This window comes from Octodon degus, unplaced genomic scaffold (genome assembly GCF_000260255.1).
Source record: "Octodon degus isolate 3935 unplaced genomic scaffold, OctDeg1.0 scaffold00051, whole genome shotgun sequence".
NCBI classification, from domain to species: domain Eukaryota; kingdom Metazoa; phylum Chordata; class Mammalia; order Rodentia; family Octodontidae; genus Octodon; species Octodon degus.
Genome location: NW_004524627.1, coordinates 2273030 through 2298674, shown reverse-complemented (window position 1 = coordinate 2298674; position 25645 = coordinate 2273030). Strand labels below are relative to the sequence as shown.

General features: G+C 35.8%; 1 protein-coding gene across 3 annotated transcripts in view; it reads right to left on the bottom strand.

The window, feature by feature from the left end:
- Nucleotides 1-10117: 10117 nt before the first annotated feature.
- Tusc3 (tumor suppressor candidate 3) overlaps nt 10118-25645 on the bottom strand; it is a 256150-nt gene continuing 240622 nt past the window's right edge. Inside the window, exons 9-10 of one of the 3 annotated variants that reach the window (XM_023717312.1) lie at nt 17466-17530; nt 10118-10903 (exon numbers count right to left, since the gene is read on the bottom strand). In XM_023717312.1, coding sequence (XP_023573080.1) covers nt 17512-17530 — 19 coding nt within the window. In that variant the 3' untranslated portion in view covers nt 10118-10903; nt 17466-17511. The remainder of the gene's footprint in view (nt 10904-17465; nt 17531-25645) is intronic. The other 2 variants (XM_004633050.2, XM_004633051.2) reach the window with 2 other exon arrangements.

The window sequence follows — 25645 nt, the reverse complement described above, 5'->3', positions numbered from 1 at the left end:
GCAGAGCTCAAGGGCCGGGGTTAGATCCCAGCATGCTGTACTGGCCCCATCCCCCGTGGCACTCTGAGACAGTGATTGAGAATGGACATGATGGCATGTGCCTATAACCCCAGTACTTGGGAGGCTGAAAACTGGAGAATCACTATGAGTCCAATTTCTATAGTGAGACCCTGTAGACCCTGTACTAAATACATTAATAAAATAAATGTTGCATGATCATAGGTAAGTGAAATACCAGGACTTCAAAAAAAAAAAAAAAAAACTCAACATAAGGCTGCATCTTATTTGTGATCAGCTGAAAGCCTGCTGAGCTATGAGCAATCACCAGTTAAAGACATCTTCTATAGCTACTCCCCTTCTCCAGTGACAAGCAAAGTGTGCTTTATCATCTTGGAATTCTTCTGCATTTGAATGAATCAACCAAACACAGTTTTGTATACCCCAAACCTATCCACAAAAATATCAGAATTAGAAACTATTAATCTCATGTTCTCATTTTATCTTTTTTCAATATTAGCTAAGTTATCCTGCTTTCTGCCCATTTCCTCTTGTCCATTACACTAATAAATCTATTCAAAATGAGAGGAAAAATACACATGTAGGAACAAGGCCTCATTTCTCAAAAAGAATTTATGATTATGAACATTACATTATACCTGTAAATCTATAAATTCAGTCATGATGAATATAATTTGTAATCTAAAATCCAGAGGACTACTGTATGTACAACATCATGGTGCTAAATATAGTTAATATAAAATTGACTTTTAGCCATGTATTCAATGGTGAGGCTTTGGGACAGCGATTTGATCATGCAGACAATGACCTCATCAATCCACTGATAAGTGCATTAGCTGAATTAAGGCCTTCCTGGAGGAAGCAACGCACAGGGCATGGGTATCTGTAAAGGGCGCATTTATCCCTAGCACCATTTTCTCACCCTCACCCTGTTTCCAAGTTGCCACACGACACAGAGCTTCCCTCCACCAAATCCTTCTGGCATGTTCTGTCTTGCTAAGGGCATAAAAAATCAGAGGAAGCTGACTGTGGTTTGATACTTTTGAAACTTTTAGCTAACATCTTTCCTTTTCTAGCTGAGTTAACACATCAACAGAAAACTAACTTACATTCTTTAATCCCATTGTCTACCAATTTGTTTTGGTTTATAAATTTTCTTACTCAGAGTATATAAAAGAAATTATATACCATGTGGCTTTTTGTGTCTAGATTTTTTACTTAGCATAGTTTCATGGTCACTTCATAGTATGAAGTATACTAGTACTTCATTTCTTTTAATGGCTGAATAATCTGCTACGTGGGTACACTCATTTTATCATCAACTAATGAATATTTGTGTTGTTTTACCTGTAGCAAATAATGAATACTACCACTGTTTGCACACAGGTTAATATATACACCATTTTATATTTTCCTGGGTACATACAGAGGAGCGGAACTGCTGGATTATAGGGTGTTTGAAGAACCACTAAACTATCTAGTGTGCTCACCACTTTCCAACAAGCTTCAATATTTCTCTACCCTCTCCAATATTCTTTCATTTCTCCTTAAATTATGCATATTTTGAAACTTGTGAAATGGTCTCTTATTGAATACTGTGATTTTGCTAGATTTCCCTAAGAACAGCACTGACCATCTTTTCATATGATTGTTATTATTTATATATTATAGTAATTTTTATTCAAGTTCTTTGCCCACTGTATTAATTTCCTAAGGCTGCTGCATACTACAAACTACTGGGCTAAAGCAATAGAAACTTGTATTTTTTATGTATTTCAGGTTAAAAATAAAAAGTCAAGGTACTTGCATGGCCACATTATCTTAAAACTTCATGGCTATATTCTTACAAGTATCACACTTTCAATAGTGCTTGCATATTACCTTGGAATTGATTTGATGCCTCAAATGTTCACATTTCATGGTCATTTTTCCTTTGGGAAAGAGCCAAAAGTTGCATGGTACCACGTCCCATGAATCATGCAGGTGAAGGCACACCGTGTTCTCACAAGTTTGCCTTTCCACTGGATGACACTCGGCAGCAGCATTTCACCATTTTTGAAGACACATTATGGAAACAGAACAAATCTGCTGGACACGCCTCAGAAAACAGGAAGAATGATGGAATGTTTGAAGTGTTATTGCAGTATGATCTCACCTAAACTGACTGTGTATGTATCAACTCATTTTTTCCAATTAGAGTCACATTTAGAAGTGCTGTACTGGGGTTGGAGCTTCATTAAATATTAGGAAGAGAGCCATCCTGAATAATAACAAGCATTTTTTTATGGAGATTTTGTTTTATTATTTTGTAAGAGTTCTGTATATATTCTACATCATTATGAGACGTCCCAGTCAATATTTTCTGTATTTCTGAAGGCTGTATTCTCACACTTTCAATAATGTTTTCATAAATTTTTAATGTTGATGAAGTCCAATTTATCCATTTTTTTGTGATTTTTTATTTTGGTGCCCAATTTAAAAGCCCACTGCCAAATCTAAGGTCATGAAGATTTAAAGTTCTGTTTCTTGTGTTTTATATGCTGACTTACTAAGTTTAATCATTGAGCTTGATCCATTTTAAGTTACTTTATTATATATGGCACAAGATAAAGGTACAATTTCCTTCTTTTTTCCCATGAATTCTATTTCCTTCAATGGTCTAAGAATCATCTGTTGCAGAAGCTATTTTTTAAAATCAGTAAATAACTAATTATGGGTACTTTTTGGGATTTTAAGTTCTATTACTTTATTTATATTTTAGTACAAGGTCTACAGGGTCTTACTATGTGGATTGGACTCATAGTGACTCTCCTCTTTTCAGCCTCCCAAGCGCTGGGATTACAGGTGTGCACCACCACGCCCAGGCGCAGTCACCCTGGGGGCGGGGCTGACACTTAAGTTCTATTACTTTAATGTAAGGCTACTCTTTGTTCAGTACCAAGTAGCTGTCAGTATAATTTTCTAACTAAGGAAGCATTATAGCAAATTTCAGAGCCACAAATGTGAGCCTGTCTTCAAATGGGTTTCTTCTTTTTTGAAATTGTCCTCTTGAAATAGTCTTGGTATACCGTTCAGGCTGGCCTTGTACTCACTTTGTAGCCCCAGCTGGCCTTAACCTGGCAACAATCCGCTCGCCTCAGCCTTCTGTGTGCTGGGATTACAGGCTGAAGCCAATGGATTTTAACAGACCACTGAATTTGTATTTCACTTTGGAGAGTACTGCCATTTTAAGGATATTGTTTTTCCATTTATATTTTCTCAACTTTTCTTTCATTTTTCTCTTATTACATTTACCCCTATTTTATTCATTTTTAATCTACAACTGGAATTACCTTCCTACTTTCCTCTTGTGGACTGTACACATCACTGGCATGCACATATTGGTTGTATTACATTAGTAGTCATATAAATATATAATCACGTTCCTGACTTTAGGCAAAAATTTTGCATCTTTCACCACTGAATATGTGAGCCAAACTTCTTCACAAATGCCTCTGCTCAGGTTGAAAAAGTTCTCTAGTTTCCAATTTATTGAGGTATTTTTTCTTTGTTTTAAAATCATGAGGTTTTGAATTTGGAGACATGCTTTTTCTCCAACAGCAGCACTCTGTAGTCAGTTCTGCATTTCTTTCTATAACGCAGTGTTGAGGCTACACTTTCCTCATACGCTGAACCACCTTTGCATTTCTGGAAAAATCTCACTTGCTTACACAGCGTAGACTTTTACAGTGTTGTTGGATTAGGTTTGCCAGTACTTGGCTGAGGAATTTTCCATGCATTATTATATACGATTTTGGTCTGTGATCTCTTTGTATCTTTGCCTGGCTTTAGAATCAAGGTAATACTAGCCTCATAGAACTAATTAGGAAATGTTGTGTTTCATTTTTTTTTAAATTAGGATTATATTCATACTAAAAATGTGGCATACTTCAGCAATATAGATATCTAGCCTTGGTTTGTTCATTTGGGGAATTTTTTTAAAGAAAACTGATTTTTAAAAAGCTGTTATAAGCCTACTCAGATTTTATTTCTTCCTAAGTTTCAGTACTTTGGGTGATTCTCGTAATTCATCCACATTATCTAGGTTATCTAATTTGTTGGTATTGTGTTACTCATAGTAACCTCTTATAATCCTTTTTGTTAGGGGCTAATTTTTTCTCTTTCATTTTTATTTTAGTAGTATGACTTTTTCTCAGTGATTCTACCTAAAGGCTCGTCACTGACTTTTTTCAGGAACAAGTTTTGTTTCATTTGTTTTTCTGCTATTTTGCCTCTGCTCTGCTTTCTATTTCCATCCTCATGCCAGCTTTGGGTATGGTTTACACTTTTTTCCAATGCCTTAAGTATGAACTCAGGACGCTGAGGTTGAAGAAACTTACAAACAAACGGGCACACATCACTATAGCTCCCTAAGTGTTGTTTTTGTGGCACCTCACAAATTGGAGTATGTAGATTTTTTTCCCTAATTCCCCTTATTTCTTCTCTGTATCTTGGTTGTTTAGGTGAATTAATTTTGTGCATATTGTCCAGCTTTTTGTATTACTACTTTTTAGATTAATGCTACTGCCACCGGAAATGCGGAGTTCAATTTTTGAAAATGCTGCCTCAACTTTGGCCTGTACTGAATATTGCCTGTGAGGTTAGAAGAATGTGTATACTGTTGATAGTGGAGTGTTACGTATATGCTCTTAGTTATTAGTCTGTAGCTAGGTTTTGTCCTAATTGCTTACCTGCCTTTAGTTATCATCCCCATTAAGTATCCTATTCATTTATGCTGTCCTACAATCTAAAGGGAATTTTGCATTTAGGCACACTGTTAAATCTATTTTCCCTGCCTCTGCTTCACACTAGAACCTTCAATGTATTTACAACCAAAGGAGCAACAGGAAAGAACTGATTTCTGTCGTTCTGTAACTTGTTTTCTGTATGTGGTACATCTTTTCTGTTTTTCCGTTACTGCATTTAGATTTCTACGTACAATTTGATTCCCTTCTCATTTTTTCCATATACTTTAAGTTTTCTTAAGTTACTCCCGAAATTACAATTTGTAACAATCCACATGTTAAATTTAAAATAATCTTTACATTAATATAAATTTCAGTTGTTACAGCAGAAGAAAATTCTCCTATGCCACGTCTATTCCCATTAGATTATCACAGGTTACATTTATATATTGTGAACTTTTTAACAAAAATTTTTAATTATGCAATTGTTTTAAAAGTCATTTAGGAAACAAACATTATAAAGAAAAATATACTGATTACACTGCAGTGCTCTTTTTAACATTTTCATATGGAAGGCATGTGAAAAACAGCTCTTCTAATTTTTATCTGATAAGGCATTTATCCTTTATACTTTGTCAGATACAGAATTCCTTGTTAATAATTCGTTTCAGCACTTTAAAATGTCTCTTGCCTCCACCACCTCTAATAAGCAACTGGCTATTAATCTTATTAAAGACCCCTTGTACATGTGGAATGACTTTAATCTTTGTACACTTTGATTTAAATGTTGTTCTCAGTGAACCGGATTCATACTCCTAAAATTTTGCTGAACTTCTTAGACCTTAAATTCATGTCTTCCTTAAAATACGGAGTTTTCAAACGTCATTTACTCTAGTATTTTTTCTGTTTTTCCTCCAGAACTCTTGTATTTGTTTGGTCATGTCTAATGAATGGGTCCTTTAGTCACTACTCATTTCACTTCCTTTCTCCTTCTCAAACTTCATCATTTCAACCAATGTAGCTTTAACTTTGTTTCTTTATCCTTTCCGTAGTTCAGTGTCTTTGAATTGTGCTATTACTGATAATTCAATGTTATTATGATTAATAATATGATTTTGCTACTCTCATTTAAATCCTTTAGTACATTACTTAAAAACTGGAATTGGGCAAATGTATTTTTCACCAGAATTTCCATTTGAGTATTCAGCCCCTTTCAAGAAGTTCAATGTTCGTAAGTCTTCAGGGACAGCTTCTGTGGATTCCTTCGTGTGAGTGAGCTTTCTTGACTCTATGTCATATCACTTTTTATTTTTATAAACTTGATATTTTAAATAGTATAGTGTGGCAACTCTGGAAATTTGCTTCCTCAGCTTTTGTTGCTGGTTGTCTTGGATTATACTTGTTTGCTTAGTGACTTTTAAAAAGTATTCTTGTAAAAAATGTATTTGTGTGTGTGTGTGTAGTTTATGAAGTTTCTGCTTCACTACCTTAGTACTCAGTTAGTAGTCTGACAGCTTTTTTTTCTGTTTTAAACAAATTCCTGGGAACAATAAGGAAAAATATGAAACACCCTTTCCACCTTTGCAGGTAGAACATTCCTTGTACAAATATCCAGCTGTTTGCAACAGTGAATTTGGCTTCACATACTGACCTGACTGGACTAGTTGTTCAGATCTGTAAGAGGTAAGACTGTGGCAGCTTCTCAGCATCTTTCTAAGCATGCACTCTGCTCTGGGTGTGGACATGCCCATTCTGCAGTCTGCAGTATGAAGCACAGCTTTTTAAGCCTTACTCTCCAAATTATGCCACTCTGCAGCTGCTTCTCCTAGGCTTCTACCTGTGTGCATGTGTGTGTGCATGCATGTGTGTGTGTGTTGTCTCCCCAATGCCAATCATTTATCCCAGGTAGCAGGAGTTTGTTCATTTACCTTCCAAGGCTTTCAACAACCCTTTCTATGGAGCCATGACTCCTTCAGGAATAAGAAAAACACAGAAATGTAGGCTGCCATCCTCAAAAATTACTGCTAACGGGGAGGAGCCTGGAAAGAGGGTAAGATAAACTCCATTAAGTAATCCTATTGGGTTGTAGGTACCTCCAAGATTTAAGCATTTGCTTGACTGCTATAAATTTCTATTTTCCAGACTTCCAATAACACTGATCATGACAATTTTTGCCTGTTTTTTTCTAGTGCTTCTATGGCAGAGTGCATTTTTGTCATTTTTCCTGACATATGTATAAAATTTTTATGGGAAATAAATACATCAACATTTGAGCAATCATGACATGATTTTTCTAGTCAGACTGTGAATTGATTTGTTAAAATGCTGAATATTTATACTTGCAACACGTATATAAACCAAAGAAATTATAACAGACTTCAAAGATAATGGAATTCTGGAGCTAATGGATGCATCCTTATACTCTTTAAGAATGACTAGCTAAAATACAGTTTTCCCACTATTAGAAAATTATTATTAGGTACATTATTGGTGTGGCACAGAATAGCTTCTTGTTGGAATATGAAAAATACTTTTAGTATTTTAAACTTGAGTTATATAGGCTTTGAAAGGTTTTTGTCTTCAAGGTTCCATTCTCATATTTTGTACATAGATGCTCTAGCTAATGTGTTTGTCCCAACTACCATCACTTCTTAAAACACAATGTTTAGTATCACTGATCTCAAAACAGTGCTATGCCTTGGTGTGTTCACAGGAACTACCCCCATTATGTACTCATAGGGATATCCTCATAGCCAAACATGGAATACTTGTCCAGTGCTATGGCTACAGCAAGATCTAACTTCCCTAAGTCCTATGCTTACTGAATTGTACGTTAGTAGAAACATTGCTTTATGGATGAGAAAATTACATTAGGCACACATCACTGATCAGTATTTCTCACTCATGCAAATACTCAGTGCAAGACTGGGTGCTGAAGAAAATGTATAACAAAGTATGTCAGATGTTTTTATGAAAAGAAGCTATTTCTGGGCTGGGGAGATAGCTCAGTAAAATAAGCATTTGCTTGGCAAGTACAAGGTACTGAGTTCAATCCCCAGAACAGAAAAAAAAAAAAAAAAAAGATATTTCTAATGTGATATGATACAGGGGTTTTTCAATGTAAACAGAAAAGAATTTAAAATTCTGAGGATTGTTAAACACAATTAAATTTATCAATTTTTCAACACAGTGAATCAGGTTGCACAGTGACATTGCAGAGTGTAGCACACCAGACACCATCTACTATGTATGTGCTTATGTACAGGCTTCGTCTGCAAGCTGGTGGGAGACCAGATTGGAAGGCTAAGGCACAGAAAGGAAAGGCAACACTCAGGGTGATGGCACGTGGCAGCTTCTAGGAAAGTCAGTACAGCTGAGCAAAGTGGTTTGCCTGAGCATGTATTAATAGATACTGGAGGACAGATGGATATTCTGTTACTTTAATTGCTTGTACAGTGTGTGGGTGAATAAAAGGTAGCTGAGCCAGGGGCTCAGGGCTGCTGTGCCCACACTAGGCAAGAGCACCCTGATACCTGCATATCACACTAGCTGTGTCATGCCTCTTTTTCATCCTCATTCATTCCTAGGTCAGTTGAGTAATGTAGCAGGACCGTGTGCCTGGGTGGGGGACGCTCGGGCGAGGGGGCTGGCTCCTCAAGGGTGGCGCCTGGGGCAAGGACCTGAGTCCAGCGGCACTGGGGGAAGGCTGGCAGCCTCTACACAAGACATTATCTGAACTACCCTTTGGGATTTGCTACAGCTCTTCCCAGCAGTGATTTATGTTGAGACAGTTCACTTCCCACTAGCCACTTTTGTTACTACAACTGTTTGTAGAGAACTTATAGTTTATAAAACTATGAAATTTTTAAAAGTATATTGCTATCATTGGAATTACTTTTCATGTTCAGAGAAAACTATAAAATGTAGGCTGGGAAATTTTTACTAATGTAGGATAAGGAGCTACTTACTATCCTGGTCATAAAATCTGAGAATCACCTGACTTTGATCATGATTAAATACTGTTAATCTTTGTGGAGTATGTTTTGCCAACGTGTGTCAATGTACTTTGCCAACCAGTCACTCAACCGCTTATTACACTGAAAGGTATTTTTGAAATTTAAGAAAACAAAACAAAATATGTGTCTTAATAACATATACTTTCAAACCTGAGTCGTACTTCCTAGAGTTCTAACTAAACTTTAGGAACAATAAAAGATAAATGGACTAAGACTTCTCACTGGTTTAGGAAGTACAAACGAAGTGCATCAAACACAGAATTTTACATGCCAACTGGTTTTACATAAATCCATTTCAATCCGAACTTCCTAATCTGAATAGGTACTAGGCAAATTAGTGTATTTAATAATTACTTTGGAAATACATGTTAAGGTTAATACAGTTTTGAGTTACTAGGTAATTTTCACTGAATAGTATTATGTTTTAAAATGATCGCCTTCAGGGGGGCCTGCATCTTAGCTCAGCTGTTTAAGTGCCTGCACATGCAAAGGCAGTCAGGAGCAGGATACTGTGGTTCGATCCCCAGCTCCACCTGCCTTACCAGACCTGCCCTTCAGGCAGCTGGAGCCACCAAAACAAACAAACAAACAAACAAAAAAATCAAACAGAAAAACCTTTTAAAAAAGGGAGGGGCCTGGGAGATGGCTCAGTAGAATAAGCGCTTCCTTGGCAAGCGCAAGGGCCCTAGTTAAATCTCTGTTTCCACCAAAAAAAAAATCGCTTTCACCCTGCTAGCATATACACTGCCTTCAGATACAGCCTCACAAACATGCCCCAAAAGGCCTTTATATTTTCTATTCTTCACTGAAATTCATAGGCACAAAACAAGTGATCTCAGTGCCTATCCACCTGGCTCCCATTCGAGCCTATGCAGTTGAGACAGCCAATGCACGGAATGTTCATTTATCTATTATTCAGATCATAATGAAATTAGATAAGTCGAAAAAAAAAAAAAGGAAAAATTACACTGAATGAAGAATTATTTTTCCTAAATCAATCTTTGAATTTTACTCAGAATATATGTTTTAAAGTTTGAAAGCCTGAGTTCTACTTTTAGTTTTGGCATTCAACTTCTACTACCAGGAAAAATTTTAGATTTCTTTTTTATTTACAAAGTTGTTCTGAATGACACCATTATGTATGTAAAGTGCATTTTATAAACCAGAATATAAACATAATTGTTATACTCCTATAGCTATATGAATATATTCCTCATATTTCTATTTCAAGAATATATTCAAATATGTATCTTGAATATGATTCAAGAATATATTCCTATTTCAGGAAAGCTTCACTGAATCACTTACTCATTTCATAAAACTAACCTTTTACGTGGATGCAGGGAAAGAGCTTTTAATGGCCCAGTGTTTCCAGAAATAAAGGAAAATAGCCACAGCGTGTTAGGTTTGCTGTTCGGAGTCTACAGACTGAGATGACACCTCCAATCATGACAGTCCTGACCCACAGCTGTCGTGTGCGGCTTCCACTGTCTAACGCTGTGAAGGCATGTTGGGTAAGTGCGCATCTGCCTCACACTGGACCCAGGAAGACTTTTTCTTTTTCTAGGTGAGGTACCCACATCACAGGCATCATTCATCCAGCAATTTGTCCTACACAACTTGATCTAGTTAGGATCAATAAGAACAAAACGCTATTTGTAACAGTACATGTCCTTTATAACTGAACTGCAGTAAGTATAATTTCCCATACATGACATATTTTCATGCATACGCCTTACCCCTGTACAATACTAATTATTCTTTAACATACATTCCATAGGTTTCCTTTACTAACATTGTGGTCTCCTTTACTAATGAGTGAACAATTCTAAACATGAATTCACAGTTACATTATCATTTATTCCAATCCTATGGCATACACTGAATATAGTATGCTTGAAAAAACATTTTGATGTTTCCTTCGCAGATTACTGAATGTTACTATCCATTTCTATAAATTAAACTGACTAAGAAAACCCACAGTTTAAAAAATGTATACAAGAATAAACTAGCTTATCACAAGGAACAAAAAAACCCAAAAAACCCAAAAAGAACCAAGAATTCAAAATGGTATGTCAGGAACAGTATCTTCATGGTAAATATTCACTTTATGCAAATCCCACTTGGCTTCATTTAATTAAAAAGCTGAAAAAGAAAGAAAATTATTATGTACTGAACATAAGGAAAAACACAATATGCAAGTACAAGTAACAAAAAAATTATATTAATTCATTTAAGTTTTAATTTTTTACTAGGGCAATATTTTGAAACTTGTTCCTATAATGAGGTTAGGTTTATGATAAGAAAAAGGTTAGAGGTGAAGATGTGATAACTTGAATTACAGTGCTGCTATACACAACTCTAGCACTGCGGATTACAGCCATAATTAAATCAGCACTTACAATGGTAATGTTGAAGAAATAAGGTGAACTGAAAAAAAAATTTGAATTTGAATGTCATACAGTTCAGTGGCACAGTGTTCATCTGCCAAGTTTAAGGTCTTGAGTCTGATTCCCAGGAACCAAAAAGGAAATTATTTTCTCATTGAATTTATAAAACTTAAAACTGCTTACATAGAAGTTATATAATCACTTGGTCTTTTGTTGCTGCAGTTTACAATTTCCTTATTTTGAATAGTCAAAATGCATCTATATGTATAAATAAAATTGGTAATAAATTCTGATGAAACATGAATATACAAACAGAAGCTTTACATATAAAACTAAAAGAAAAAGGTAATTATTATTTCTGAACTTCCCTGAGCAAAGATTTAATTGAGGAGTAGCAATCTATTTAACTCTAAGTTGGAAATCAACTTAAACATTAAGCCTGTTTGACATGTGTATCTTCCTGCAACATCTGACATGTCTCTTCTGAGTCTTGATCCTGTAAGACAACTTTGCAAAGCAGAGACACTAACTTTTAACATTAAAGGAAAAATGAAATTGTTTAGTTCTGTTATTTGAATATTATAGGTGTGTTAACTCAGCAAAATATTCTAAAAGAGTCTGTACAGCAATTAACCACTAGGAAGAATGTATGCAATGTGTTAATTATTGAAACTGTCCTACCAATTTGGTTTGAAACTGTCTCATTGCTATTTGTTTCTCAATAAAATTATGGAAAAAGAAACAAATGGTTCAGAATTTTAACATGAGAATAGAAAATTAACAATGGTCATGGTATTAGATATTGCTATTGTCAAATTTGTTGCTCAGATTACTAGATATAGGTATGCAAGATTGGTCAAATAATTAAACATTAACTCTTCCTTTCAAAAAAAAAAAAAAGGAAAACTGAAATTAATGGTTACTCAGCTGAAAAACCATATTGTTAGATAAGTGCTCAAACTACTAAGTTAAATATTTGAATGTTTAAATTATAATATTCTAGGCAAATATTGTTTTGTCTTTCTGAACCTCGGTTTCCTCATTATTGAAAAGAACACCTGCTGTGGATAATTTCCGAAGTTGTTTACAGTGCTACCACTCTATGAATGATACTATATTCTAAATGTAAACATATTTAAAGAATATTGTATAAAATATATATACATTAGCAATACGTGAAGTAAAATATAGAAAATGATACATAATTATAGTATATTAGTTATACAATTACAAGTTATAAACTAAAAGTTAGGTAATACAAACAGAATAATTATCTATATACCTATTTTTATGGAATTGTTAAAAGACAGCAATTATCAGGATACAGTCAGATACTGTTTTAGTTTTTCCAGAAAAATAATGACTGAAGTACTAAAAGGGAAATCATCTCTACAAAGCAGCGAGAACCCTTGTTAGAGCAGTACCATCACTTTTAACCCATCCTCATGAACCTTAGCAACACTGATGGTAAAACAGAGAGACATTTACTTGCAAGGGAACTTGTCAATATCTTCTACGCTTAATTATAAGCTTACCCTGAAGTCAAAGCTAACTGAAGAATAAAGGTTAATAAAAAACAAATCTCAATCATAAATGGATTTTAAACTGTAATTAGAGTGGGAGAAATCAGAACCTAAAACTGAGAAATCGTTTTTGTTTTCCAAGGAATGTACTAAGATATACAGCAGTGACATTTTAATTACTGCTTAAAATACACTTCTATAGAGGCAAAGTAGTCATATGATCTCTTATGATAATTTTATAATTTCCTAACATTTGAGAGGTAGAGAAGTTAGTTAAAAGTTGTACATTTAGGTGTTGCTATCTTTACAGAGTAAAGGGATCTCTGTAACTACATTCCTAATATGAAAATAGATTAAGAATTCTTAGTATGCTATCTCTTTACTCTAGAGGTTTTTCTAAACAAATATTAAAACTACTTATAACTATCATTTGTTTATATCTCAAATATTTTCAGTATCAAACTGAACACATTTTATTAATTGTTCTGCAATAATGGATAAAACTAATTTAGTACTTACTAATCTTTCATATTAGGTCCTTTTTTTCTTCCTTTCTTTTTTTTTTTTTTCTTTGGTACTGGGGTTCAAACTCAGGATCTTGCGCTTGCCAGGCAGGCGCTTATGCCACTGAGCTATCTCCCCACTCTAGGCTCCCTTTCATAAAAATAAGTTATAAAACTTGTTTACAATGATACATTCAAGATAATGAAAGACTTAGAGCACAAAAAAAATGTCAAAAATATTTTGTTAAACTGTTTCTTAGAAAAATATGAACTTTAATTCACTAGGCAATCATTCAGGTTTCATGTATTTTTATTATACAGTTTATATTATATAATTTATTTTTATTATATTAAACATCTATCCAATACATGTTTCAGTATGAATGTCCTGTATTTATGTTCTCACTCACAGGATTTGTCTCTCATTTTTGTCCACCTGGGTCTAACATATCTTTCTCTTCTCACATTTACCTGTCTAATAATTTTGATGGGAAACCTAAAAGTGTAACAGTTCTTATAGATTTATGCCTCCTACTGTGCTTGATGTTGGCTCAAAATAATGGTTATCAGAGAAATGAATGTTATTGTAGTTAAAAAAAAAAAGCTATCGAGCACACTAAAAACCAGTAAGAGTCCTCTTCTTTGTGCTTCTCAGCTTGCTTCCTGGTGGAGCACGAGGTGCCTTAGGCACGACTACTGCCTTCTGCCTGACGTCATCTATGCAGCCAGTCGTGGCCTGCCTAAGAACGACCCCTACACTGTGGCCAGCTCACTTAGACGTGCATCTCTGTGTGCTCAGCCTGACCCAGGGCAGTGGCAGGGGCCAATGGGCACAGGCTGCGTACTGCACGCACAGAGAGCTAAGGCAGGGCAGGGCCAGCAGACACCCTGAACTGTCCTGATCCACTGTCCCCGAGTCCAAGGCACACTCCTGTATATAGTGAACAATAACAAGACTTTCTCATACCAGTTTTCTCTTTAAGACAAACTGTCTATCTCATATCCAGAATCTCAGGAAAAATGTTAGCCTTGTCTTGCTGAGTGATGCTTTAAAAGTTCATTAATAAGTTTTTTTAAAATTCATGCAAGTTTTTGTAGAAAAATTTCTCAAACTCAGCCCCCCCAAGTTAGTTTCAATCAGCATTCAATGAAGAATATTCTTTCACAATCAAGAAAGAACTACTGAACACTGTGCTCAAGCACTGTCCACAGAGGGCTGTTGCACGAAGTGGAATGATTCAGTCATGGTTTCTTTTATCTGAAGGACAGAGATATCTGGGGAAATTAAGTATAATAGAGTGATGCATGAAAAATCCACTTATAAAGTATGAGTCCTGTCATCCTTCCCTAAGCTCACACATTAAACCTCTGGCCTTTGATAATCTTGGTGTTGGGATCACAAATATATTTTATTTCATTTATCTGTATCTTGCAGAAGGAATGTATATTAAGGGCCGGCCTGATAGCTCAGCAGACTAAAGTGCTTGCTCAGGCAGAGTGCAGCAGCTGGGGTCCGATCCCCAGCATGCTGCTGACCCTGGCCCAGAGGTGTGCTGAGATGGCAACTGAGACTGGGCATGGTGGCAAACACCTGTAATCCCAGCACATGGAAAGCTGAAAACAGGAGAATTACTATGAGTTCAATCTGTGTAGTGAGACTTTATAGACACTGTAGACCCTGTCCTAAAAACAGGAAAAAAAAAAAGAAAGAAAATAAGGAATGTATATTAACCTTTCCTTCTTTCTCATTAACTCTCAGTGGATTTTGATGAAGCAGCACTGTAGAAGGCACACCCCTTACGATGGTAATTCTGGCATTCCGAAACAAGTGCTGGATTAGGAAGGAGAATGACCAGCTATTTAGATATACATTAGGAGGCTAGCTGATGGTTTGAAAATATGCCGAGTATATAAAGTGAGATGGCAGCAGTAGAAACAGAAAAGTAATAGGGACCAAATTAAATGACATAATCAAGATCAAGATATGAAGAGAAGGATGTGGGATGAGTGCCAAACGATTCCAAAGTTTCTACTGGTGACGACCGTGAGGATGCTTCTGTCTTAAGAGAAAATGGAAAGAAGAGAAAGAAACAGTTCTGGAGGCAGAGATGATGTTTGGACAGACTGAAGTGGTAAATGTAGCATTCGTATCTGGTTCTGGATCTCAAGAAAAAGATCAGGATTCAAAAAGTATATCTGAGATAGAAATAATATACAAAAAAGATGTAAGTATCATGTTATAAAATTCAGGATATAAAGTTTCATCTATAATGCTAGAAGGGGCCGGCCTGACAGCTCAGCAGCCTAAAGTGCCTGCTAAGGCAGAGCGCAGTGGCCAGGATTCAATCCCTGGCATGCCACCGGCCCTGCCCCTGGGGAGCTCTGAGACAAGAGAGTGAGACCCGGCATGGTGGCACGCGCCTATAATCCCCGCGCGTGGAAGGCTGAAAACAGGAGAATCACTACAAGTCTGATCTACATAGTGAGACCCTGAAGACCTTGTCCTAAATACAGAAAATAAAATAAAATAAAAAATGAAATGCTTGAAGGATCAGGTTAGGTGAATTCTGGATTCGGTCACTGGGTGACTATTAGACTATATCAATGCTTGTTCATTCTTTTTAGATATATAAAAAATAATAGTTGGTGCTCTTTATCTTGTCAATTACTTGACTACTGCACCTGTTTCTGATGTTGCTTTTTAAAAAATAATATACATGGTGCTCTCAAAGGAATACATCTTTTTCCAGTTGTGAGTAGGGTAAGTACTTCATTGAGATCTTCAGATGAAAAGAATTTTTTGTGCACTATTCTTACTTCACCTTCTCAAAATGGGGAAGAAATTAAGGCAATCTTATGGTTATATAATGTCACTCTGTCTCACAGAAATCACTTATGTGGCTAAAAGGCAGCTGCTCAGACTTTATTCTGGTATCCAAAAAGGGAGGGGGCAACAGATGGGAAGAAAGGGCTTGCTAACTCTGCAGAGCCAGGTGTTGGCTGAATTTTCACTCCTGTTTCATTGCCCTTGTAGTTAGGAGGAGTCCCTGATTCATTCTTTAGATTGTGATCATTGTCATTATTTTTAGCCTTCATACTCACAAGTGTTAAGCAGGAATGCTAGGAACAAGTACATTATGGTTGCTAGTCAGTTATCTTTAGTCAGAAGTCCTGACGCTATTTCTTTCATGAAAGAAGATTACTGAAGCAAGAAAAGTTTTTAAGTCTGAAATAAATAGTTATTTTTAAAGACCTAAAGAAATTTAAACCTTTATGAAGAATGAAAAAAAGATCTTGAAAAACAGAAAGCTCTGTATCTGTAGCTGCCCAGGGTAGTAACTGTCAAGCCTGGTACTGCTAAGGCCACTTCTCTACACAGCCAGCACAGAAGGGTTCACATGGGGTTAAGGATTTTGATGACAAGACTAGTAATAATTAGAAGTGGTCAGAAACACAGATAGGAGGGCTGGGTGAAAAGAACAAAAAAAGCTGGTACGTGAGGTTATGAAGAACAAAGAAGCATTTGGACCGGAGGCACTTTCCACACCTTCTCTGCTTTGGCTGAATGCTGTAGGGCTCCCGACTGAGTCCGAAAGCTGTGCTTGCACATGGAAAGGACCCTCCGGCAACCTCTGGAGCATATGCTGACTGAGACTTGGAAGGGCATTCCCTGGGCTTGAGGCTTGGGGCGTGCAGAGCAAAAGCGTGAGTTTAGGTTCTGCATTTTTCTATATCAAATTACTGTAGATGTAAAGTCCCTGTAATTTATTTCTGAAATTATCAACTGTTGATTTAAAAAGAAATTCTCAATAGATGAACTGCTCGGAAGACTTGTATTTTACTAATATTAGATAGTTATACTGTTAGCAGAAAAAAGGGTTACACCATATTTTTTCTAGGCAGAAGTATATTCCCATTGATATTGCCTTGTACTTTTCTAAAGTGGAAGAGAGAAGTTAAATATATATGTGTGTGTGTGTGTATATATATATATATATATATATATATATATATATATATATTTGCGGCGCAGGGTTACGTTTGTATTATATTATTACATAAAAACATGCTGCTTGCCAAATGGTCTATCCCAGGGGTTAAAGGCTATTTATTGGTACAGCTCTATGTTGAGGATTTGTCCCAGGTAACAGCTCAAGACTGCAATGGGATTTCACAATTATCTTACATTTCTAAAACAGTTTATCATAACTTTTCTTACTTATGATAAATATTATGGTCTTTATTTGAAAGATGAGGAAAACTGAGGCTCAGAGAAGATTAAAAGACTTGCCTGAAGTTACAGAGTTTTTAAGTGCCATGGTCCAAATCACATCTTCTCACTCAAAGTCCAGATCACTTTCCAATACACCACAATGAAATACAATAATATGGAAAAAATAACCCTTAAGATCCAATTTCAATTTTTACAATATAATTACAAGATTTAGCACTGTATTCTCTACCTAAAAAGGGGATAAACAATGTTGCCTTTTCTAGCAATCATTTCAAATCTTTAGAACTTTATACGCTATTTCCAAAGATGGCGCTCAGCATGAGAAAGTACCAAATTTTGTTAATGACACATATTAAGAGCTGTCACCAGAATATTTATACATTATTTTTCTATTTTTTAAACTTCAAGATTGTGTTACCTTTCCCTACAGATGAAATCTGTACATTAAAAGATGTTCAAGTGAATACAGGATTGCCATACACTGTACATCCTGGGAGTTTCTGCTGTATGTGCTTGCTTACCATCAAACATCCAAAGTACACCTTTCATTTCTAGCTGTTCTTCTTTACTCATCCATACTAAAGGTCATTAATTTTTTACTGCTATTAATAACTTCTTGAAATAACCAAACATATGAATTAGGAGACAATGGAAAACACTTTATATATCCATACTATGCTCTTCTAATATATGTATTTATTTTCAATTTGAATGGCAGCCAGCTCAGAATCAGGTTTCTGGAATAACTGTCTTTCTACAAATTACTTTAGCTATGTAGAACAACCTGAAAAATCTGGGGTTGGCATCATACATACATTATACCCTCTGGATTTGTGTATTTTGGCAAACTAGTACTCTTCACTTTATTGACTATTCAACAGTTCCCTGCATTTATTGATAAGAAGTGTTTCTCAGTATACAGATTCAATTAATAAGTATATGATGAGCACCTACTATGTGCATTGCATTTTGGAGATATAAATGATGTATTTTTAAGGACCCTTATATACAAGTACCTTACAGAATACTGTAAGAAAAACAAATACATGAAACAGAGGTATATGAAGACTTAATGAAAAATATAATGCAATACATTGCTACTGAATAAGTGCAAGCATGGCTGGTATAGATGAAGTTTGGTGAAGTCATTAATTTGTGTTGAGAACCCATTGCATTTAAATTTTGAAGTTTATAGTGGCAGAAACAGGCTTAATAAAGTTTAATACATTGGTAAAAGATAGAAGTACTAGATAACTCCTTATTTAGTCTGTCTCCCTCCACCCAAAAATACGTTAGAGCAGATGAAAAACCTAACTCTAAGTCACATAGTGAGGAGATCAAAGAGTTAAACCCAGATTTATCTAACTGTACAGTCAGAGCTTCAGCTATTGAATATAAAAATTAAAGCCCAAATTGGAACTCAGGACTTACATTTTTAATTACTATTATTTTCTCATTAAAGCATCCCACATTATCTCTATAAGACGTTTAAAGAAGTCTTAGAGACAGCTGGGAACCAACGTGATAGAATTAATACAGAGCATTTCATGTTATTCGTTAGTAAAAACTGCCTTGATTCCCACAGATGTTTTCCTAACAGTCTATGAAGCAACTTCTGAGGCACAGCCTGCCCACGCAAAGCTGCCTGAAGTGCAGACTGCTGCACCCTACTGGCACCTCGCTCTTCCTAGGAACTGGGGAGGAACTGAAGTTAATTTTTATTCAGTATATAAAATGAATTCAATATTATCACTGGAATAAAATTTCTTCTGAACTATGGCTTGGAGGGTAATTAAATCAAATTTAAAAGAATCCTCTTACTTCACTGGTAGTTTCAAGGGACTCTGGAGCCCAATTAACTTCATCAAAGAGTTCAAGGAAAATATGTTCTTTACTCAACTGAATTATGCAAATATAAAACAAAGCTATTTAATGATGTTCAGTGTAAAGGGAAAAAAAAACCTGTTTTGAGAAAAGTAGATTAAGTATACATGAATTTAAAATATTCATGTCAGAATTAATAATAGTAATAAGCATCAAATATTTATTGAATAATGCAATCTACGTACCAATATGTTATGTGATTTACATGCATTCTTTCATGTTAATAGAACAAGGCACATAAAATCATCTCCACTTACAATGAGGAAATGTAGAGGTAGAAAAGTAATTGATTGATACTGTAGAAGAGACAACTCATATACGTGGGAGAGATTAAAGAAAATATGATAAAGATTTTTAAGACTTTTATATTTTAAGTATATAAATATATCAAGACAATGAAAACAGAAACGTTGAAGGTATTTTGAGCTTGTGAAATATATCCTGGGCAAATAAATCCTGAAGGCTTTACAAGACTAAAGATTAAAGCTGAAATAAAAACAGATGACCAGGAAGGATCATTCCATTAAGATATTAATAAGTACAGATTATGCAGAATTCAAAATTCTGAAGAATGAAAAAAATTAGCTTGTGGATAATTATGGACATGATGCTACATATAAAGACAATTATGGTTACAATTGTGTTGCAGATTTGCAAAAAAGCTGTGATTCAAAACACATAAAAAAGATATTGAAGGCTATAAATGATACGATACCCATGAAAGTAATTTGACATTGCAATCTCAAGCCCATAGCCACATGTGATTTTTTTTAAACAGTAGTACATAATGTTATTGTTAGGTTCAGTGATTGTCCTTACTGAGGGATACTTCGAGTTATATCTCAAATATATAATTATCTAAAGTATGTAGAGGTGAAAAGGTTTCCCTTGTACCTTGCTCACCTCCTGTTAAATAACATTTAATATGCATAGCTGGTAAGGTCATGAACATAAAGGAAGTTCAATGTACTTCTGTTATAAATAGTTGGGTCTCCAGGGTTTATGATTCAATATTTCAGGGCCCATGCTCTGGAAGTGGACATTTACTAATCTCCCTTCACATGTACTTAACAGATGAAGGGACAAGAGACACAGTATTTATATACAATGCAGTGTCACTCTACTATAAATGCAGTACCACTCTACACTTGAGTCATCTGTAGAAAACAGAAGCACCTTGAGACCATAATGTTGTAAAGTAAAACAAATCAGACATAGAAGCTTAATATTGCCTGGCTTTTCTCACATAAGAAACCCAAAATATAAACAAAGACCAAAACACAAGACATACAATGGGAACTAAGGAGATAGATATTCTCCAATGGGAAGGGTCCAGAAGAAATGGAGGAAAGGAGAGGAGGAAGAGGGAGGGAAAGGAGATGAAGAAAGCATTAAGCTGTGTTGTGTTCGTGCACAAACTCCACACAAGTAATGCAAACATGTGTACTGCACACACGTACTAAAAGGAAAATGAACTGAAAAAAAAATCACACACACACACACACACACACACACACACACACACACACACACTCTCTTCAAAAAGACAAAACAAGAAACAAAAAAACCAAGTGCACCAGGATATGGGTTCTAGAAGGTGTGGAGTTTCTTCTTTCTAGAATAGTAGTTGCTTATTATTTCACTCACTTATTTTATGCAAACTGACTCTACCTAATATGTAGGTTTGCTTTTATTTTTGAATAAAGTAATGCTGGTTTCACAAAACTTCTGGGAATACAAGTGTTTCTTAACTATGTGGTGCTGTATTTATAGTCAACTAATCTATATGGAATAATTAAAAGAAAAAAGGTCTTTCTTTTCTATATCAACATCTACCTTTCAAATAGTCCCAGAATTTTTTCTTTTTGCCCTTTCTGCTATTGCTTTTGCTACCACCTTTGCTCTTTCTCCAGTTAACTCACTGTTCTCATATGTGTATTTTCACCTGTACTGTCAGGTTTTAGAATTCAGTTCATATTTTGTCCAAATCTCTGATGTACACCCTCTGAAGTCCTTTTAACAACACTTACTTTTGAAGTCTATTATCTATTAGCATAATCATTTAGAGAACTGATAAAATTTCTGCGGGAAGGAAGAAAATGGGGCCGGCCAGATAGCTCAGGGGATTAAAGCGCCTGCTTAGGCAAACACAAGGGCTGGGGTTCAATCCCTGGTGCACTGTGCCCCCTAAGCTCCCAGCATGCTGAGATAGTGATGGAGACTGGGTGCAATGGCACACTCCTGTAATCCCAGTGCTTGGAAGGCTGAAAACAGGAGGATCACTACAAGTCCGACCTGTGTAGTGAGACTCTGTAGACACACTAAATATATATAAAAAAAAAAAAAGAAAAATGAAGGAATAGAATGAAAATAAGACCAAAAGCATTATATTTACTTATTTATGCAATATTAGCAGGCATATGAAAAGGAGGCAGGCTTGTAACTGTAAAACTGAAGGTTTTCTTTGTTCAGAATGTCCTACAGGGACAGCCAGATAGCTCAGTGGACTAAAGCACCTGCTTCAGCAGAGCACAGCAGCTGGGGATCGATTCCCAGCATGCTGTGACGGCCATGCCCCTGGGGTAAGCTGAGACAGTGATTAAGACTGGGTTTGGTGGTGAAGTACCTGTAATCCCAGGGCTTGGTAGGCTGAAAACAGGAGAATCATTACGAGTCAGATCTGTGCAGTGAGACCCTGTCCTGAAACTTCACATACACAAAAAAGAATGCTCCCCTACACTACAATGAGAGGAACATATATCTTATGTAAGCTTGAAAAACTAAAAGTTTTTTCTTTTTTAAAATGTATTTGGCAAATAAAAAAATAAAAATAAATGTATTTGGCACAGGGTCTCACTATGTAGCTCAGACTCATAGTAATCCTCCTGTTTTCAGCCTCTCCAGCGCTGGGATAACAGGTGCGTACCACCATGCCCAGCCTCAGTAGCCCGCGTGGCTTGTGGTCCCAGGAATTGAACACTGGTTTCTGTGCTTGCCTAAGCAGAAAAAACAGAAAGAATTTGAGTCTCAAAACACAAGAGGGCTATCTTTGCATACCGAAAAGATTTATAGACACCCAAGGAACAACTATGTGTGTGTATGTATGTGTGTGATATATATATCAATTATATAATTCCTCTAACTTAATTGTCACTTCCCAAATAATTTCCCTCCAGCTGTGTTGAGAATTTACATGTGGATGTATTTTTCTGCATTCTCATATATGTGTATGTATGTGTATGATAGAGGGATAGTTGGAGAATTGAGTCATGCAATTAAAGTAAAAGAAATAATAGAAATCTCGGTGAAAATTTGAAGAAAGAGTATTATAAAGAAATAGAAGGTAAACTTAAAGAGAAACCACATAACCTACCATGCAAACTATAGAACTTTCATTCAGGAAATGACAACTTATTTTTATTATATTTAACAAGCTAATTTGTCAGAGATCTTACTTCTCTCCTTTTTTATTTCATAATGTAAAACTTATTTTAATGTTATCAGAGAAAAAAATGAAGTTTTATAACTTCCTTAAAGAAAGACCCCTCTTCTACCTTACTCCTGAACTATTCAGACTTGCAAAGAAGCTGGAGAGAACCAAAAGCAAGTTACTGCTTTGATGCTAAACATTTAAATGTCAATATTTTTCTTAGATGTGTTAACTATTATATTATTGAGTATACTGTATGTTATACATTTAACTTTGTATGTAACTTTTAAAAAATCTTTTATTTTTATTTCTCTGGTACAGGGTCTCACTGCACAGCTCAGACTCCCAGTGATCCTTCTGTCTCAACCTCCCCAGTGTCTTTTATTTTTATTTCTCTGGTACAGGGTCTCACTGCACAGCTCAGACTCCCAGTGATCCTTCTGTCTCAACCTCCCCAGTGCTGGGATTACAGGCTTGTGTCACCACACCTGTTTTTTTTTTTTTTTTTTTTAAACTAGTTTCTATTGGTTTTTTGAAAGGAATAGTTAATTCTTAATATTTCTGACCAAGTTTACATGCTTATATCTAGTAATCTAAACAACCACTTTGAAGACAACAGTATGCAATACAACAACCACTGCTGAATTCCTAACCACACCTGGTTTTGGTGGCCGGCTCAGCACAGGGCCGGCACAGCACATGGTACCAGGGATTCAACATAGGTCCTCGCACTTGCCAGGCAGGTGTATAGACAGATGAGCCATCACCCTGGCCCTATATATAACTTTTGACTCTTGATTCTGGGACATTTACTTTTGCAAATATAAATCACACAAAATATGGTGTAGGATAAGCCAAAAAAGCTGTTTATCTAAAGTTCTGCTTCTACCTCTAATGAGAAATATGTTAAAGTTTGAATTAGAGAATTATCCTAAAATTTATCCAAGTGATTCAAAAAATATTTCCTTTTCCTTTTATTGTGGTACCGGGGATTAAACTCAGGACCCTGAGCTTGCCACGCAAGTGTTTATTCTACTAAGCTATCTCCCTGGCCCCAGATATTCCTTACTGAGCAATTCATATAAAGTTTATCAAGCCAGGGAAATAGACTCATAATCAATCTCTCAGAATACTATACATATTTTTCTGTAGACATTTTAGGATTCTCTGCTCAAGAAATGTCTTTTTTTCCCTATCATTAATGCTTGTCTTCTATCTACTCTGAAGGCTGTCCTTCATGCAGAGTAGTCTAGTTCAAGGATTCTTCTGGAGTCCTTTCTATTTCAATCCCCCAGAGATCCTTCTCATCTGGAAATTATTTCTATACAGTAGACTGCCATTAGGTTTTGATAGTTTGTATAATTATTCCTTGCTTCACAGGCATACTGCTTCATGGACATATTTTCTTTCTCCAAAATACCTAAAACATATTTTATAGAAAACATGATATCTGTGGAGCATCTTTGAGCAACTCAAATTTTAAAAAATGAAACTGAAAGGCAATTATGAAATCATTTAGCACTCAGTTGTTTAAAACGGGCTCATCAGAATTATCTGGGTAAATCTCTATCTAGTTTGATTCTGAAGACCCAATTTGAATCTAATTCAATAGAACTGCCATAGTACTTTTATGTTTTAAAAATTCCCTTCAAGAATTAGATGGGTAACCAAGGAAGAAATACGATTTATTACACCTTACTACATTTTTATAGGTAGAAAAATGAAACCTCAGAGAAGTGACTTGTCAAAGTATGAAACTAAGTCAGAGAGCACAGATGAGTTCTCAGATGTCTGAAACTTTATCTCAATGATTACTGAAGCAACTCAGAAATCTCTTGTTCCATTAAACTGCAGAGGCTGTTGGTGTATCATTTTGAGAACAGTTAAGACCAACATATTGATAAGGCAAGGACTTTCATATTTTGGATACATACAGCTTATTCTTAATTATATGGAGTTTTCTACAGCTGCTCTAAAATAATTTTTAATGATCTATTTCAGGATCAGCCAATGTTAAATCAAAATTCTCTGAATATTCCTTAAATTTACTGTAGCATTTGAGTTGCCTGGTATCCAATTTTCTTTTTTTTTAATTTTTTTATTTATTTTTTATTTTTTTATTATTTGAGAGAGAGAGAGAGAGAGAGAGAGAGAGAGAGAGAGAGAGAGTGTGTGTGGCCAGCTCAGCCCACCAGGGGGCGGGGCTGGCTGGCATGTGGTGCTGGGGGATTGAACCGCGGTCCCTGATGCTTTGCCAAGCTTGTTCTAAGTAGGTGCTTTAGACCACTGAGCCATCTCTCCAGCCCCTGGTATCCAATTTTAAGACTACTCATTTTTCAGTCACAGTAGAAAACTGACTTTGTCAGAACTGAGGCAAGCCCCTTATATCCCACTCTTCATAATCTTTTAACAAACTTTTATTATAATTTTTCTGTAAATTGCTGAATTCCTAAACCCAAAGGACTCAATCTAGGAGAGGCAATACAGAAGCTATAAGCTATTAAGCAGCACACATGATAGGATACATAGTAATAAACCACAGTGAGTGTCTTGACCTGTAGTGAGGTCAGACTAACTCCTCTGTGGAGCTGGGAAGGTTTGCCAGGGGAGTAACTAGAATTGTTTCTTTTTTCTTTTTTCTTTCTTTTTTTTTTTGTGGAATAAGGGACTGAACTCAGACCCTTGCGCTTGCAAGCACTTATTCTACTGAGCTGTCTCCCCGGCCCCCTAGAATTGGTTCTAAGAAGATATTTGCTATCAGGGCAAGAACATTCAAAAAAAAAAAAGGGAAAAAAAAGGGAAAAAGAAGAAGAAGGGGTGGGGGAGAGGACACGGGAGGGGAGGGGAGGAGGAGGAGAGAACATTTCAAACAGGGCAGTATGCATAAAGAAAAGGTTTGTATACGTGTGGATTATTCAAGTAA